The sequence below is a fragment of the Carassius carassius genome, chromosome 38, assembly GCF_963082965.1.
Source record: "Carassius carassius chromosome 38, fCarCar2.1, whole genome shotgun sequence".
Taxonomy (NCBI): Eukaryota; Metazoa; Chordata; class Actinopteri; order Cypriniformes; family Cyprinidae; genus Carassius; species Carassius carassius.
The window spans coordinates 6,380,643-6,394,734 of NC_081792.1; the positions used below are offsets into that span (position 1 = coordinate 6,380,643).

General features: G+C 39.0%; 1 protein-coding gene across 1 annotated transcript in view; it reads right to left on the minus strand.

Annotated features, from left to right (window-relative positions):
• timeless (timeless circadian clock) overlaps positions 1-14,092 on the minus strand; it is a 150,651-nt gene that overhangs the window by 42,470 nt on the left and 94,089 nt on the right. Inside the window, exons 15-17 of the mRNA XM_059529031.1 lie at positions 8,577-8,728; positions 7,360-7,457; positions 1,708-1,828 (exon numbers count right to left, since the gene is read on the minus strand). Coding sequence (XP_059385014.1) covers positions 1,708-1,828; positions 7,360-7,457; positions 8,577-8,728 — 371 coding nt within the window. The remainder of the gene's footprint in view (positions 1-1,707; positions 1,829-7,359; positions 7,458-8,576; positions 8,729-14,092) is intronic.

The following is a 14,092-nucleotide window of genomic DNA, read 5'->3' on the forward strand; positions in this document are numbered from 1 at the left end:
GTGGCTTTAACATCCGTAGTCATGAAGTCATTTGAAAAACTGGTGCTGGCTCACCTGAAGGAAATCACTGGACCCTTGCTGGATCCTCTTCAGTTTGCCTACAGAGCAAACAGGTCTGTGGACGATGCAGTAAACATTGGACTGCATTATGTTCTGCAACACCTAGACAGACCAGGAACCTATGTGAGGATCCTGTTTGTGGACTTCAGCTCGGCTTTTAACACGATCATGCCAAACCTCCTCCTGCCCAAGCTAACTCAGCTCTCCGTGCCCACCTCCATCTGTCAGTGGATCAACAGCTTCCTGACAGACAGGCAGCAGCTAGTGAGGCTGGGAAAATACACATCCAGCACCCGTACAATCAGCACCGGAGCTCCCCAGGGCTGCGTTCTCCCCCCACTGCTCTTCTCCCTGTACACTAATGACTGCACATCTAAGGACCCCTCTGTCAAGCTCCTGAAGTTTGCAGACGACACCACAATCATCGGCCTCATTCAGGACAGTGACGAGTCTGCTTACAGGCAGGAGGTTAAAGAGCTGGCTGTCTGGTGCACTCTCAACAACCTGGAGCTTAACACGCTCGAAACAGTGGAGATGACTGTGGACTTCAGGAGAAACCCCCCTGCACTCCCCCCACTCACCATCATGAACAGCACTGTGACTGCAGTGGAGTCATTCAGGTTCCTGGGCACCACTATCTCTCAGGACCTGAAGTGGGACATTCACATTGACTCCATTGTGAAAAAGGCCCAGCAGAGGTTGTACTTCCTTCGCCAGCTGAGGAAGTTTAACCTGCCACAGGATCTGCTGAAACAGTTCTACTCCACCATCATCAAATCCATCCTCTGCACTTCAGTAACTGTCGGGTTCAGCTCAGCTTCTAAATCTGACCTCAGAAGACTACAGAGGGTAGTCCGGACTGCTGAGCGAATCATCGGTTCAACTCTCCCATCTATTCAAGAACTGTACTTATCCAGAGTGAGCAAAAGGGCTGTTAAAATCACTCTGGACCCCTCACATCCAGCACACTCCCTCTTTGAACTGTTGCCATCTGGTCGACGCTACAGAGCACTGAGCACCAGAACGACCAGACACAGGAATAGATTCTTCCCTCAGGCAATCCATCTTATGAACAGCTGATACACACTGAACACACTACACTTTATATGTATATACACATACACTTAATTTATCTAACACACATACTTAGTATACACTTAAATTTTGCACATAATATATATGTACATACATAACTGCATTTTTGGAATATACCTGCCTACAATTGTCAATTTGTATATTGTCATTTCTTATCTACTTATTTGTATTTTTTGTATTTTTATATTCTTTTATTATGTGTTTTATGTTCTGTCGCTGTCATTCTGTTGTACTGCGGAGCTTCTGTCACGAAAACAAATTCCTCGTATGTGTAAACATACCTGGCAATAAAGCTCATTCTGATTCTGATTCTGATTCTATTGATCCATTTCGGTTTTACAATAAACTGAAAAGGCACAAATGCCAGAACATGTCAACATTTCTCCAGGGCCCAAAACCCCCCTCAGACCCCAGAGGGCTAAAACAATCCATATTATTGGCATATTGCTATAAATTATCAAGACAGAAAATATAAGACTGGAAGTTTAGTTTTTAGCAGGAAAAATTAAATCCATTTACACATACTTTAAGTATAATTAATTCTCAACACACCTCTTGATGAAATCTAAGAAGTTGAACTCAGTCTCAGATACAGCAACAGACTCCAGCTCTTCCTCTTCCTCCAACTCAACTCCATCCTCTTCCTCAAGAGCAGAATCTACAGGAACCGACTCTACATGTCAAAAAGACAAAGTCAATAAATCACCATACCACTCCAGTATTGGGTATAACAATAAAGTGTAGTATTGTTAATAATGATATCAATTAGTATTGTTAGAATACAAGTCAGGTATTGGCACCAATAACAATTTTGACACTAAAAACTATTCATCCTGGAAAACAGGGCTGTACAATAATGGATATACAGTCAAATCATGATTAATTTGGTCAAAAAATTTAACCATGATTATTAATCACAATCATTTTTTACGTTTTTGTATTAGAATTATTGCATTTTCACATAAGCACAAATCAAGAGAACATCAACTCACATGGTTTGATCATAGACTTAGAATAAGCAAACAGCACAAACAACCAGGTGAAAGAAAACAGACTTTAATTTGATGCATGTTTTAACCTTTCAGGCAGCAGTTTGTACAGTGGACAGATTACATAAAATCCAATCAACAAATGACAATAAAGGTCAGCCACTATGGTGAAATAATAATAAAAAAATAACTTTATGAGGTTTTTTAACATTAATATGAGTTACCCTAGAGTGTCTATGGTCCCCCAGTGGCTAGAAATTTTGATAGGTGTAAAGCAAGTCCTGGGTGTCCTGCTCTGCCTTTGAGAAAACGAGAGCTCAGACGGGCTGATCTGGAATTTTCCCCTAATGTTGTCATAAGGGGAAAGGTTACCTCCCCTTTCTCTGCTATATATATATATAACTCATTTCATATATTTAATACTTAGTCAGTTTATTGATTTCTTTGGTTAACGTTGGATAAATCTTTTATTTTAATACCATGCAGTGCACAAAATTAAGATTCGAGAGATGATTCAAGTCAGTGCTCAATAAATGATGATAAGTTTAGAAATGTTGTGCATCCACTTATTATTAGTGTGACATTTTAGCATGAAAATGAAGGGGAAAACTTCAAGATATCTGCCCTAAAAATCGGCAGCACATATCGGCCATCGGCTGACCCTGACCTCTAAACATCGGCAATAGAAAAACCCATATCGGTCGATCTCTAATCACGGCTATCAAAGTGAATGCGTCTATATGAATAGTGAGAGTGGATTATTTACGTTATGGCACATTTGTGTTATTACCATCTCTACCATTACCATTCATTGTAAATGTTGCATTTCTAGCAATCTCAGGATTTTCTGTAATTGGCAAACAAAGTTAAATCTTTTTATTTTTCTTATTGTTCTTATTTTTCTTACTCAAATTATTCTTTTTCTATTTTTCTAGTGCTCAAATAAATCACTTACATGATGTCTAAGTTTCTGTCTAGTTTTTTATAATTGAAAAAAACTATGCAGTGTGGGACTAAAATAGTTTGTAGAAGCCTTCAATACTATTGGGAAATATATTTTCTTATATATGGGGGGTGGGGGGTGTACAGTCGTGGCCAAAAGTTTTGAGAATTACATAAATATTGGAAACTGGAAAAGTTGCTGCTTAAGTTTTTATAATAGCAATTTGCATATACTCCAGAATGTTATGAAGAGTGATCAGATGAATTGCATAGTCCTTCTTTGCCATGAAAATTAACTTAATCCCAAAAAAAATCTTTAATGACAGCATTTCATTGCTGTCATTAAAGGACCTGCTGAGATCATTTCAGTAATCATCTTGTTAACTCAGGTGAGAATGTTGACGAGCACAAGGCTGGAGATCATTATGTCAGGCTGATTGGGTTAGAATAGCAGACTTGACATGTTAAAAGGAGGGTGATGCTTGAAATCATTGTTCTTCCATTGTTAACCATGGTGACCTGCAAAGAAACGCGTGCAGCCATCATTGCGTTGCATAAAAATGGCTTCACAGGCAAGGATATTGTGGCTACTAAGATTGCACCTAAATCAACAATTTATAGGATCATCAAGAACTTCAAGGAAAGAGGTTCAATTCTTGTAAAGAAGGCTTCAGGGCGTCCAAGAAAGTCCAGCAAGCGCCAGGATCGTCTCCTAAAGAGGATTCAGCTGGGGGATTGGAGTGCCACCAGTGCAGAGCTTGCTCAGGAATGGCAGCAGGCAGGTGTGAGCGCATCTGAACGCACAGTGAGGCGAAGACCTTTGGAAGATGGCCTGGTGTCAAGAAGGGCAGCAAAGAAGCCATTTCTCTCCAAAAAAAACATCAGGGACAGATTGATCTTCTGCAGAAAGTATAGTGAATGGACTGCTGAGGACTGGGGCAAAGTCATATTCTCCGATGAAGCCCCTTTCCGATTGTTTGGGGCATCTGGAAAAAGGCTTGTCCGGAGAAGAAAAGGTGAGCGCTACCATCAGTCCTGTGTCATGCCAACAGTAAAGCATCCTGACACCATTCATGTATGGGGTTGCTTCTCATCAAAGGGAGTGGGCTCACTCACAGTTCTGCCTGAAAACACAGCCATGAATAAAGAATGGTACCAAAACACCCTCCAACAGCAACTTCTTCCAACAATCCAACAACAGTTTGGTGAAGAACAATGCATTTTCCAGCACGATGGAGCACTGTGCCATAAGGGGACCAGAATGTTGAAATTTTGGGTCCATGGCCTGGAAACTCCCCAGATCTTAAACCCATTGAGAACTTGTGGTCAATCCTCAAGAGGCGGGTGGACAAACAAAAACCCACTAATTCTGACAAACTCCAAGAAGTGATTATGAAAGAATGGGTTGCCATCAGTCAGGATTTGGCCCAGAAGTTGATTGAGAGCATGCCCAGTCGAATTGCAGAGGTCCTGAAAAAGAAGGGCCAACACTGCAAATACTGACTCTTTGCATAAATGTCATGTAATTGTCGATAAAAGCCTTTGAAACCTATGAAGTGCTTGGAATTATATTTCAGTACATCACAGAAACAACTGAAACAAAGATCTAAAAGCAGTTTAGCAGCAAACTTTTTGAAAACTAATATTTATGTAATTCTCAAAACTTTTGGCCATGACTGTAGACAGTCTCATAAAAATATTTGCAGGAGTCTCATTTTTCATGATATCTTATTCAGATTTGAAATAGAAACCCATGAGACATGTGGCTTTCAACCAATTACTTTTCTAGATCGCTCCAGGACTCATTTCATGTATTTTATATCAAATAATAAAATATTTAAGTTTGGTAAAAAAAAAATTCAAGGCACTTTAACTTTTAATATTTTTGAGCATTATCAAATCTGGTTGATAAAAAGTGAAGCCCAAAGGGTCTTCTTTCCAAAGACACCAACATTATGTCTGTAACACACTGAAGTAGGAAACTGTTACAATTATAAGTTAGGTAGAGCACTTCCAGCTGTGAGTCCCATAATGAGGGGTGCTGGCTAACAAGTTAAAAAGGGAAAAAAGTCCAACGGTCGAATGCAAAATTTGCAACACAAATGTTTTGAGGGGTGGCAGTGCTGTTCAGTGGCGTGCACAAGCCGACGCTTAACTGCCCTTGCGGTCCGGTCTCCCCTCGGTCTGTGATTTCTTCCGAGGGAAGGGGTGTGCGATATGAATATTTTTGATCGTGGATGATAAAAATGTCTCCAATGATCTGCTTTTAAAGAAATCGTTGTATTATGCTGCAGCGCATATTCTATCAGCTGCAGCTCTGGCACCACCGAATGAATATACTGCAATAAACGACATATCCAGTACCATAGACATAGGTATTGTCCAGTACCGCTGCTCCCACACAGAGCACGCAGTTAGGCACCAACTCCCAGGGGGCACCATCCCAGTTGCTCAAAATAAAAAAAACTTTTGTTTTTTATGTATATTAACGTATAGGTACAGTACAGACCAAAGGTTTGGACACATCTTCTCATTCAAAGAGTTTTCTTTATTTTCATGACTACGAAAATTGTAGAGTCACACTGAAGGCATCAAGGGCTATTTGACCAAGAAGGAGAGTGATGGGTTGCTGCGCCAGATGACCTGGCCTCCACAGTCACCGGACCCGAACCCAATCGAGATGGTTTAGGGGTGAGCTGGACCGCAGACAGAAGGCAAAAGGGCCAAAAAGTGCTAAGCATCTCTCAGGGAACTCCTTCAAGACTGTTGGAAGACCATTTCAGGTGACTACCTCTTGAAGCTCATCAAGAGAATGCCAAGACTGTGCAAAGCAGTAATCAAAGCAAAAGGTGGCTACTTTGAAGAACCTAGAATATGACATATTTTCAGTTGTTTCACACTTTGTTATGTATATAATTCCATATATAATTCCACATGTGTTAATTCATAGTTTTGATGCCTTCAGTGTGACTCTACAATTTTCATAGTCATGAAAATAAAGAAAACTCTTTGAATGAGAAGGTGTGTCCAAAATTTTGGTCTGTATTGTAAATAAACATGTAAACATTTTAATAAAAAAAATGTGTTTCACGGTGAAGACCGTAGACGTGCCATTCCCGCATCCTTGGCCGCGCTCGCTCTCACCTCTTGTTCGCGGCTGTCAGCTGACTGCAAATGATCATAACTGATGGACAACTTTGTCCGGGAAAAGACAACATTAGTCCGGCGCCGAGATAAGGAAAAGAAAAAAGCCCAAGATGAGGCCTGTGCATCACTTTAAGGTACTTTTATAATCTTGTTAATTTTTTTTGGATTTAGTTAATAACAATATAAAATATATTTCAAGGTCAAGTCCACCGAAGTTAATCTATTCTTCTGTCCGATTTGCTTGTCTGACAAAAAGGCAAATTTAGAATTATGACTGATCAGATCATCTGTCTAGCTCTCTCCGAAAGGTTAGTTAAATAAAGGTTAAAAAAATATAACAAATCCCATATTCTTGATTTTATTGCATTTAACAAAATGTCCCAACAAAATGTCCCAATGCCCACTTGCTTCTCAAAACGAGTCCAAAATTAGCCCATTCGCATTTCCAGGAGGTTCCCCGATAAAAATTGTGTCCCGGGGTTAAAATACACGTTTTTCTGGCAGGGTTGCCTTGGTAAAATTCGCATTTTAGGGGCTAAACAGCATATTATTGCTATTGGGGTCGCTTCAACCCGCGGACATGAAAAACAACCACGGACCTGGCAACACTGGTTCAGATGGAGCGCCATTTACTACACAGAGCCATAGTCCACCAACAAGCTACACAAAATCACTTTCAAAATCAACAAAGAATCGCCTGCGATTTTGAAATCGGTTTTGTGTGGATTTTCTGTGAACTACGGCTCTGTGTAGTAAAGGCCAACCAGCGTTGCAAAGTCTGCGGTTGTTTTTCCATGTCCGCAGGTCGAAGCGACCCCAATACAAATAATGTGATGTTTAGCCCCTAAAATGCAAATTTTACCAAGGGAACCCCGCCAAAAAAAATTTATTTTATCGCCCGGAACGAAACGCGATTGGGCTAGTTTTGAGAAATAATTGGGCAGGTTTTGTTTTGAAAACCTGGCAATCCTGACCTGAATGTACGTGCTGGATATATACTAGGAGCCCCTTTACTGACGAGATGCGCATGAAAATCGCTTTCGTTTTTTTTGCACAGCCCTAGTAAAGAAGTATAATGTAATATGTGACAGTATCAGGTACAGTGATATATGTAATGTGAGCTTACTAGGGAGTTTAGTGAAAAGTATCTGCTTCAGAAGCTCTAGCTCCTCCTCAGGTTCCACCTCAACAGATCCAAATGTCTCCCCTTCAGGCCACACTGCCCTGATTTAAAACAACAGTTTTGCAAGAGAATGAGTAACATTTGCTTTCTACAATTTAAAAAAAAAACAGTCATAATGCAAGTTTGGTACTCGTTTACTGAATTCTGTAAGTTATACAGACTCACAATCATTATCATTAAATAAAACTGGTCACACCACAAGATAAGATTTTGTTTATTACGCCCACCACTAGACACATATACAGTTGATACAGCTCATCAATAAATGGAGAAAATCATATTAACATAAGTCATTTCTAAAAATAAAACCCAGATAGCATGTTTAACTAAAGTTACTTGCATGCTTTGTATTTAAAGAAATAAGAAGCATCTTTATACATATGATTAACACCATGTGTAAGGAAAGTTTTAATACACTTATGATTATGGGTGGGAATCTTTAGGCATCTCACATTATTAAGTGATCTAACTTAGATTCTCAGAATCCCAATCAGATTAAAAAAATGTTTCCTGAGCTACATTTTTCTTAATTAGTTAATGGACTTTACAGACAAGGTCCAGTTCTGTCACCTGCACACCCATTCTAGGGCTTTCAATTGTGGACAAGGTTCATCATAGGGAATCTGACTATCATCAAATTTGCTCCCACACAGACCATACCATTGCAATTTTCAGAATCAATTTAATCACAAAAGGCAATAATACATCAGAGAATCAAAAAAAATAATTTCTCCAACCCCAGTTATATTTAATATAATAGTGTGAACATTTCCAATACAAAGATTTAATGCATTTAGGAAAAATACTGAACCTCTCTCTTTTCTTTTTTAATATCAGCGAAACAAGTATGGATGCCTAAATCGGTCCTCCATAACAAACGCCATACATATAGCCCAAGTATTTGGTTTTCTTTGAAACTATAACATTAAAATGTTAATTATATTAATTGTTATTACTTTAATTTAATGACAGATCTATTCTGAACCCTTAAATAAATTGGTGACAATTTACATCTTTGGGAGACCAGGTGAATCAATCAGTTCATCAAGAATCTGTGTGGAGAACAGTGATGCTGTGATGAAGCTTTGCCAAAGTTAGGTGTTTAAAAAAATGGGGTGAAACATTAAAATATACTATGTGTTTTAGTTTGGTTCCCTTACCGTGCAGCACGAAGTAAACTCAAAGCTTCAGGTCCTGTGCAAGACATAATACAGTCTTGAATCCTGCCCAATGCTTCTGTCTTCTGCTCATCCACTGGAGTCTCAGATGTGGCATCAAAGGGCACAGCACCCTCTGTCAAACTCTCTGACAACTGCAAGCCAACAAGAAAAGCATCACACAACCTAGTCTTTGCTCGTTTTGCATATGAACACACTATTTAAGAATCACTTTGATCTTCATAAATTTTTATTAACAAAATTGTGTAAGAAAAGCTTACAATTGAAATATTCATATTTTCAATACACAACCATTTTGAATTTCGGCCTCAAATAAAATGCAAAAATTGATACTGCAATGCATTTTTTTTTATATATTAGTGAAGAACAAAAAGTTTAAACAAAAAATCAGTGGTTTAAGAAAATATTGATTAATGTGAGTATTGCAATATTTTGTTTGGCCATACTGTATCGATTCTCAAAAATTGAATATCGATATAAAAAAAAAATCATACAAGGTTCATGCAAATTGTTTAGTTTTGAGTTTACATCCCGACCGCTAGATGGCAGTCTTCATCTCTGAACGATAGTGAGAGTAACATGTAATACTAGCATTAGGGCACGCCACTAAAGTTGGTTTTAATATCGCTATTCGCTACTATTAATGGAGGATGAAAATTTTCCCTGTTCCTGGTTTGGTGTACAAAGCTGAAGTGTGCCATCATTTGGCCTTTTGTGGTAACGTCCACCGTGGTACCGTGGCAAGGGCAATGCCTCGGTCCCCCCGTGTTCCTTGTGAAGAGGGACTTGCGCCGGGCGGGTCTAGGTGGGCAGTAGGGTTTGCAGCGCTGCTGCAGCTTTGTCTCATTTAAGGGGTGTTTTGTGCAGTTGGGGTGGTGCTTCCATCGCGTTTCACTGATTCCACACAGAACATAAATACAAAATTAAAAACCTGTGAAATCCAAGTGGAAAGGTTCGACATCTAGATTTATTTTATTGTTTTACAATCGTTTTGTTTTCTTTAGGAATTATTTAAGCACTTTTTTTTTTACTTAGGATGGCAACCCACTTTTAGCCTTTGGTGACCTAAGTACAAGAGTACAGAGTACAAGTACAGAGCTAATGAAATGCAGTTAGCATTTAACCAGATGTGCAAGAATATAGTGTTTTGTATACACACCCGATTCGAAAAAAGTTGGGACAATGTACAAATTGTGAATAAAAACAGAATGCAATGATGTGAAAGTTTCAAATTTCAATATTTTATTCAGAATACAACATAAGATGAGTTAAGACAGTTTAAACATATCAAATGTTTAAACTGAGAAAATGTATAATTTTAAGGGGAAAATAAGTTGTTTTTAAATTTCATTTAAATTCAACGACTTTCAAGGACTAAAATAAGATCTCACTTATTAATCAGTATTGTTGTTACCATTCAAATTCTAATATATAAACTAATAAAACAAAATGGTACATTGCTTTCCTTATTCAAACTGTTTTTTTTTCCATGAACATGTGATTGACCTGAAGAATAAAAGGTATATCATACATATGGAAAAATATTTGGAACAATAGGGGTGTGACAATGCACTTAGGAGAGACAAAATGCACACTAGAACAAGACAATGTATATATTCAAAGTATCAAAACCAAGTACGTGGTTTTATTGAACCTACATAATGTTATATGCCTATATTATTGCAAATACCTGCAGAGAGCGCCAACAACCTGGTTAAGTTTCATGTGATTCAACATTTAAATCATTTCATTTTAATATTTGGCCACATGCAAAGTCAGAAACTTTTATTTTGAAATCACAATGTACTATAAATTGCATATTTTGAAATATGTTGATGTATTCTCCTGTGTTGGCATAGGTTTAAAAGATTTATGTTACAAACCAAGTGAGTTTTCCAAGATGAACATTTAGCAACACAAACTCACCACCAGGGCTGGGAAGGTTACTTTTAAAATGTATTTCACTACAGATTACAAAATACATGCTTTAGAAAGTAATCAGTAACGCATTTCGTTAGATTACTCCAAGTTTAGTAACAATCTAAATTCTTTAGAATACTTTGAAATAGGGCTGGACGATTATAGCCTAAAATCAAAACCTCGATTAATTGAACATTTTACCACGATTACCATTAATGAATGATTATTTAGCTACTGTTTTGTTTTATTGCCCTCATAGTTCACTGACAAGGTTTGTACTGTAAATATGATTGACTATTAAAGGTGAGATATTTTTTCCTATTGAAAGATCGATCAGACATCATAGCTCACTATAAGCAGTTATTTTATCTACGTTCGTAACATTTCTTAAAGATTATTGCTCAGTGTAAGAGATAAATAAAGATCAGATAAAGATAAATTAGCACAGTACCAGTACGAGAGATTGCGTGTGTGAATTAGTCATACAGTCTCTATATTATTGTGAAGCTGTGGGTTGTAAATAGCCTAGTTGCTTCAAAAGTAGAAAAATATGCTATAAAACTATAAAAGTTTTGAGATTCTAAGCTACTTTTGTGATAAATCACAGGACAGCGCTGACAACTAGTTTCTGCGGGCCTCTGTGCCTGCGATCTCCACAGCTACTGTTTATATGAGTGTTCGTGCCACAATGCAGCTGTGCGAAATAGGGCTGTCAAAATGGCTGAAAAACTAATTTTGAATTTGCAATTAAATATTATCTAAAATGCATAATTTTAGTTAGGGTGAAGAAAAGCTTTTGGCTTCTTAGGCCACAAGAGGGCGCATAGGGCGAAATATTACTAATGCACGTTTATTCAAAGAAAATGTGACTGTGAAAAAAAAGTGCATAATATTTAAAATAATGTTTATAAACCAATTATAATTAAGTAGCTTAAAGAACTATAAACAAAACAGCACCATGTGTGCATGCATAGTTTAATGCAAAGGGGTGAAAGCCATTAACACAGAGTACATTTTTCAGTAGGATGGGGAAAACCCACCATAAAGTCTCAAGATATGTTTTTGAAAAAAACTGAACCCACCTTAATTTTACATGGCTTTCTAAACATGCGGCTCTATTGTGTGAGACGCGAGTGCAAGGGTACCGTATTTAAAAGCTGACTGCTTTTGCAGTCTAAACTGAAGACATAGAGCGCCCTCTTGTGGCTGGAGACTGTAATGTTTTCTCTTGGTTCTAAATAAATGTGATTTATAGTCCAGTGCGACTTATATGTTTTTTTCCTCATCTTGACGTATTTTTGGACTGATGCAACTTATACTCAGGTGTGACTTATAGTCCGAAAAATACGGTAATAGAAGACGCCCCTCTTTAGAAAATGCGTGAAACGTGTTCTGTGGGAATGGCTTGGTTTCAGTTTTGACGTAAACAAGATCTTATCCACATTCTCGATATTTTGAATGAACATCATAGCAGCGCTGCATCTAGTTGCTTTAACTGTATAGGTTAACAAAAACATTCTAATGCAATGACACTTTTATATTGTCATCGCATCTCGTGCGCCACTGATAAAGGCCAAAGTATAATTTGACAATCCGCATCCGCACACCATCCGCATTATGTAATTTTCGTCATCAAGAGGGCTCGCGGACAGCCGCATTCACGAGGTGAATGATGACAGAAGTGGTACTGCTCGTCGAGCTCGTCCGCCTTCTGAAAGCTGTGCGGATGAGGCTGTGTGAGACGGAACAGATCGCGGAATGTGAAGTATACCCGGGGCGGGCCTTAAAGCTGCCTCCTTAACGGACACCTACAATTCCAATGTCCAAACCATAAAACAAATACACTGTGATGAACCGGCATTCACCTCCGTGTTTTGCTTTTATGCCACTGACTGGACGGAGTCATGTGGCTACACAGACGGTAGTATGCTTTTAAGGGGGAAGTATTAACAGGATTAAAAAAACGAAATAACTGACATGGAAAAATCACGTCGGTTAGAGGTTCTGAATCTCGGTTTCGATACTTTTCGATTAATCGTCCAGCCCTACTTTGAAATACTTAAGCTTTGTAACACAAAGGAACATATTAACTTGATGTCTTGTTTTTATGCTTTCCAATATCTACTAGCTATAAGATTTTTGTTTTCTTTGCATTTTATTTTTAATAACATAAATTTTTCACAGAATTTCTATGAACAACAAAAAAAAGTTCATGTCATTTAAATCTTCCAATCAATATAAATTCAATTTGAATATAATGAATGGGATTCTGTCCCGTTTCATGCTGCATTCCAAGCTTCAAAACAAATCCAGACACACCAAACACATAATAAAAGTAGCCAAAACAACTGGCACAGTTGTCTAAGTTATACAACAGATTTGTTTAATGAATGGACCAAACTTTAAGTAATGATAATCCTCTCTATGGAGAAGCGATTGGCACAAAAGAATCACAGAGTCAAAACTGACAGGCCTCGTTTCATACGGTCGCAAGCAATGTCATAATTAATGATGCTTTTGAGAAACATTCCTCAGGGCTCGCAAAACTTCAAAATCCCTGGTAGCCCTTTGGGCAAGTATTCTTCAGGTTTTGGTAGCCCAAAATAAATTGGCTGAACTTTACTGTGGACAAATCAGCACGACCAGCAAAAACTAGTAGCATATCGGGATGTAGGGCTGCACGATTTGTCGTTTAAGCATCGATATCGCAATGTACAAATCCACGATAGTCACATCGCAGGATGTGCGATGTAGGCTGTCGTAGTTGATCCGTTATTCATTAACTGTACGGGCCAGCTACTCCCCTGCCCTTGACAGTGTGATTCGCGGATTAATTGCACAGCTTAACCATCATAGAGTGAAAGTTTATAATTGACAGGACTGAAAACCACATGCAAGTTTAACAGGGCAGAGAGAGAGGGAGCGCGAGAGAGACTGAGAGAGCGCGCGAGAGAGACAGAGCGCGAGAGAGAGAGAGACAGAGCGCGAGAGAGAGAGAGACAGAGAGAGACGGAGAGAGACGGAGAGAGAGAGCGCGCGCGAGAGAGACGGAGAGAGAGAGAGCGCGCGAGAGAGACGGAGAGAGAGAGAGCGCGCGAGAGAGACAGGGAGAGAGAGAGCGCGCGAGAGAGACAGGGAGAGAGAGAGCGCGCGCGCGAGAGACAGGGAGAGAGAGAGCGCGCGCGAGAGAGAGAGAGAGAGCGCGCGCGAGACAGAGAGAGAGCGCCCGCGCGAGAGAGAGAGAGAGCGCCCGCGCGAGAGAGACAGAGAGAGAGCGCCCGCGCGAGAGAGACAGAGAGAGAGCGCCCGCGCGAGAGAGACAGAGAGAGAGCGCCCGCGCGAGAGAGACAGACAGAGAGTACATTAGAAGTACCATCAATGTTTATAGAAATGTATATGGATTTATTTTGCATGTAATTTTTTTTTCTTATGAATATATATGTATTTTTGTTTTGTTTGTTTCTATCCTGCTATGTACAATGCTTTGGCAATATGTACCTTTGTATGTCATGCCAATAAAGCAATATGAATTGAATTGAGAGAGAGAGAGAGACCGAGAGAGAGCGAGCCGTTTTCAA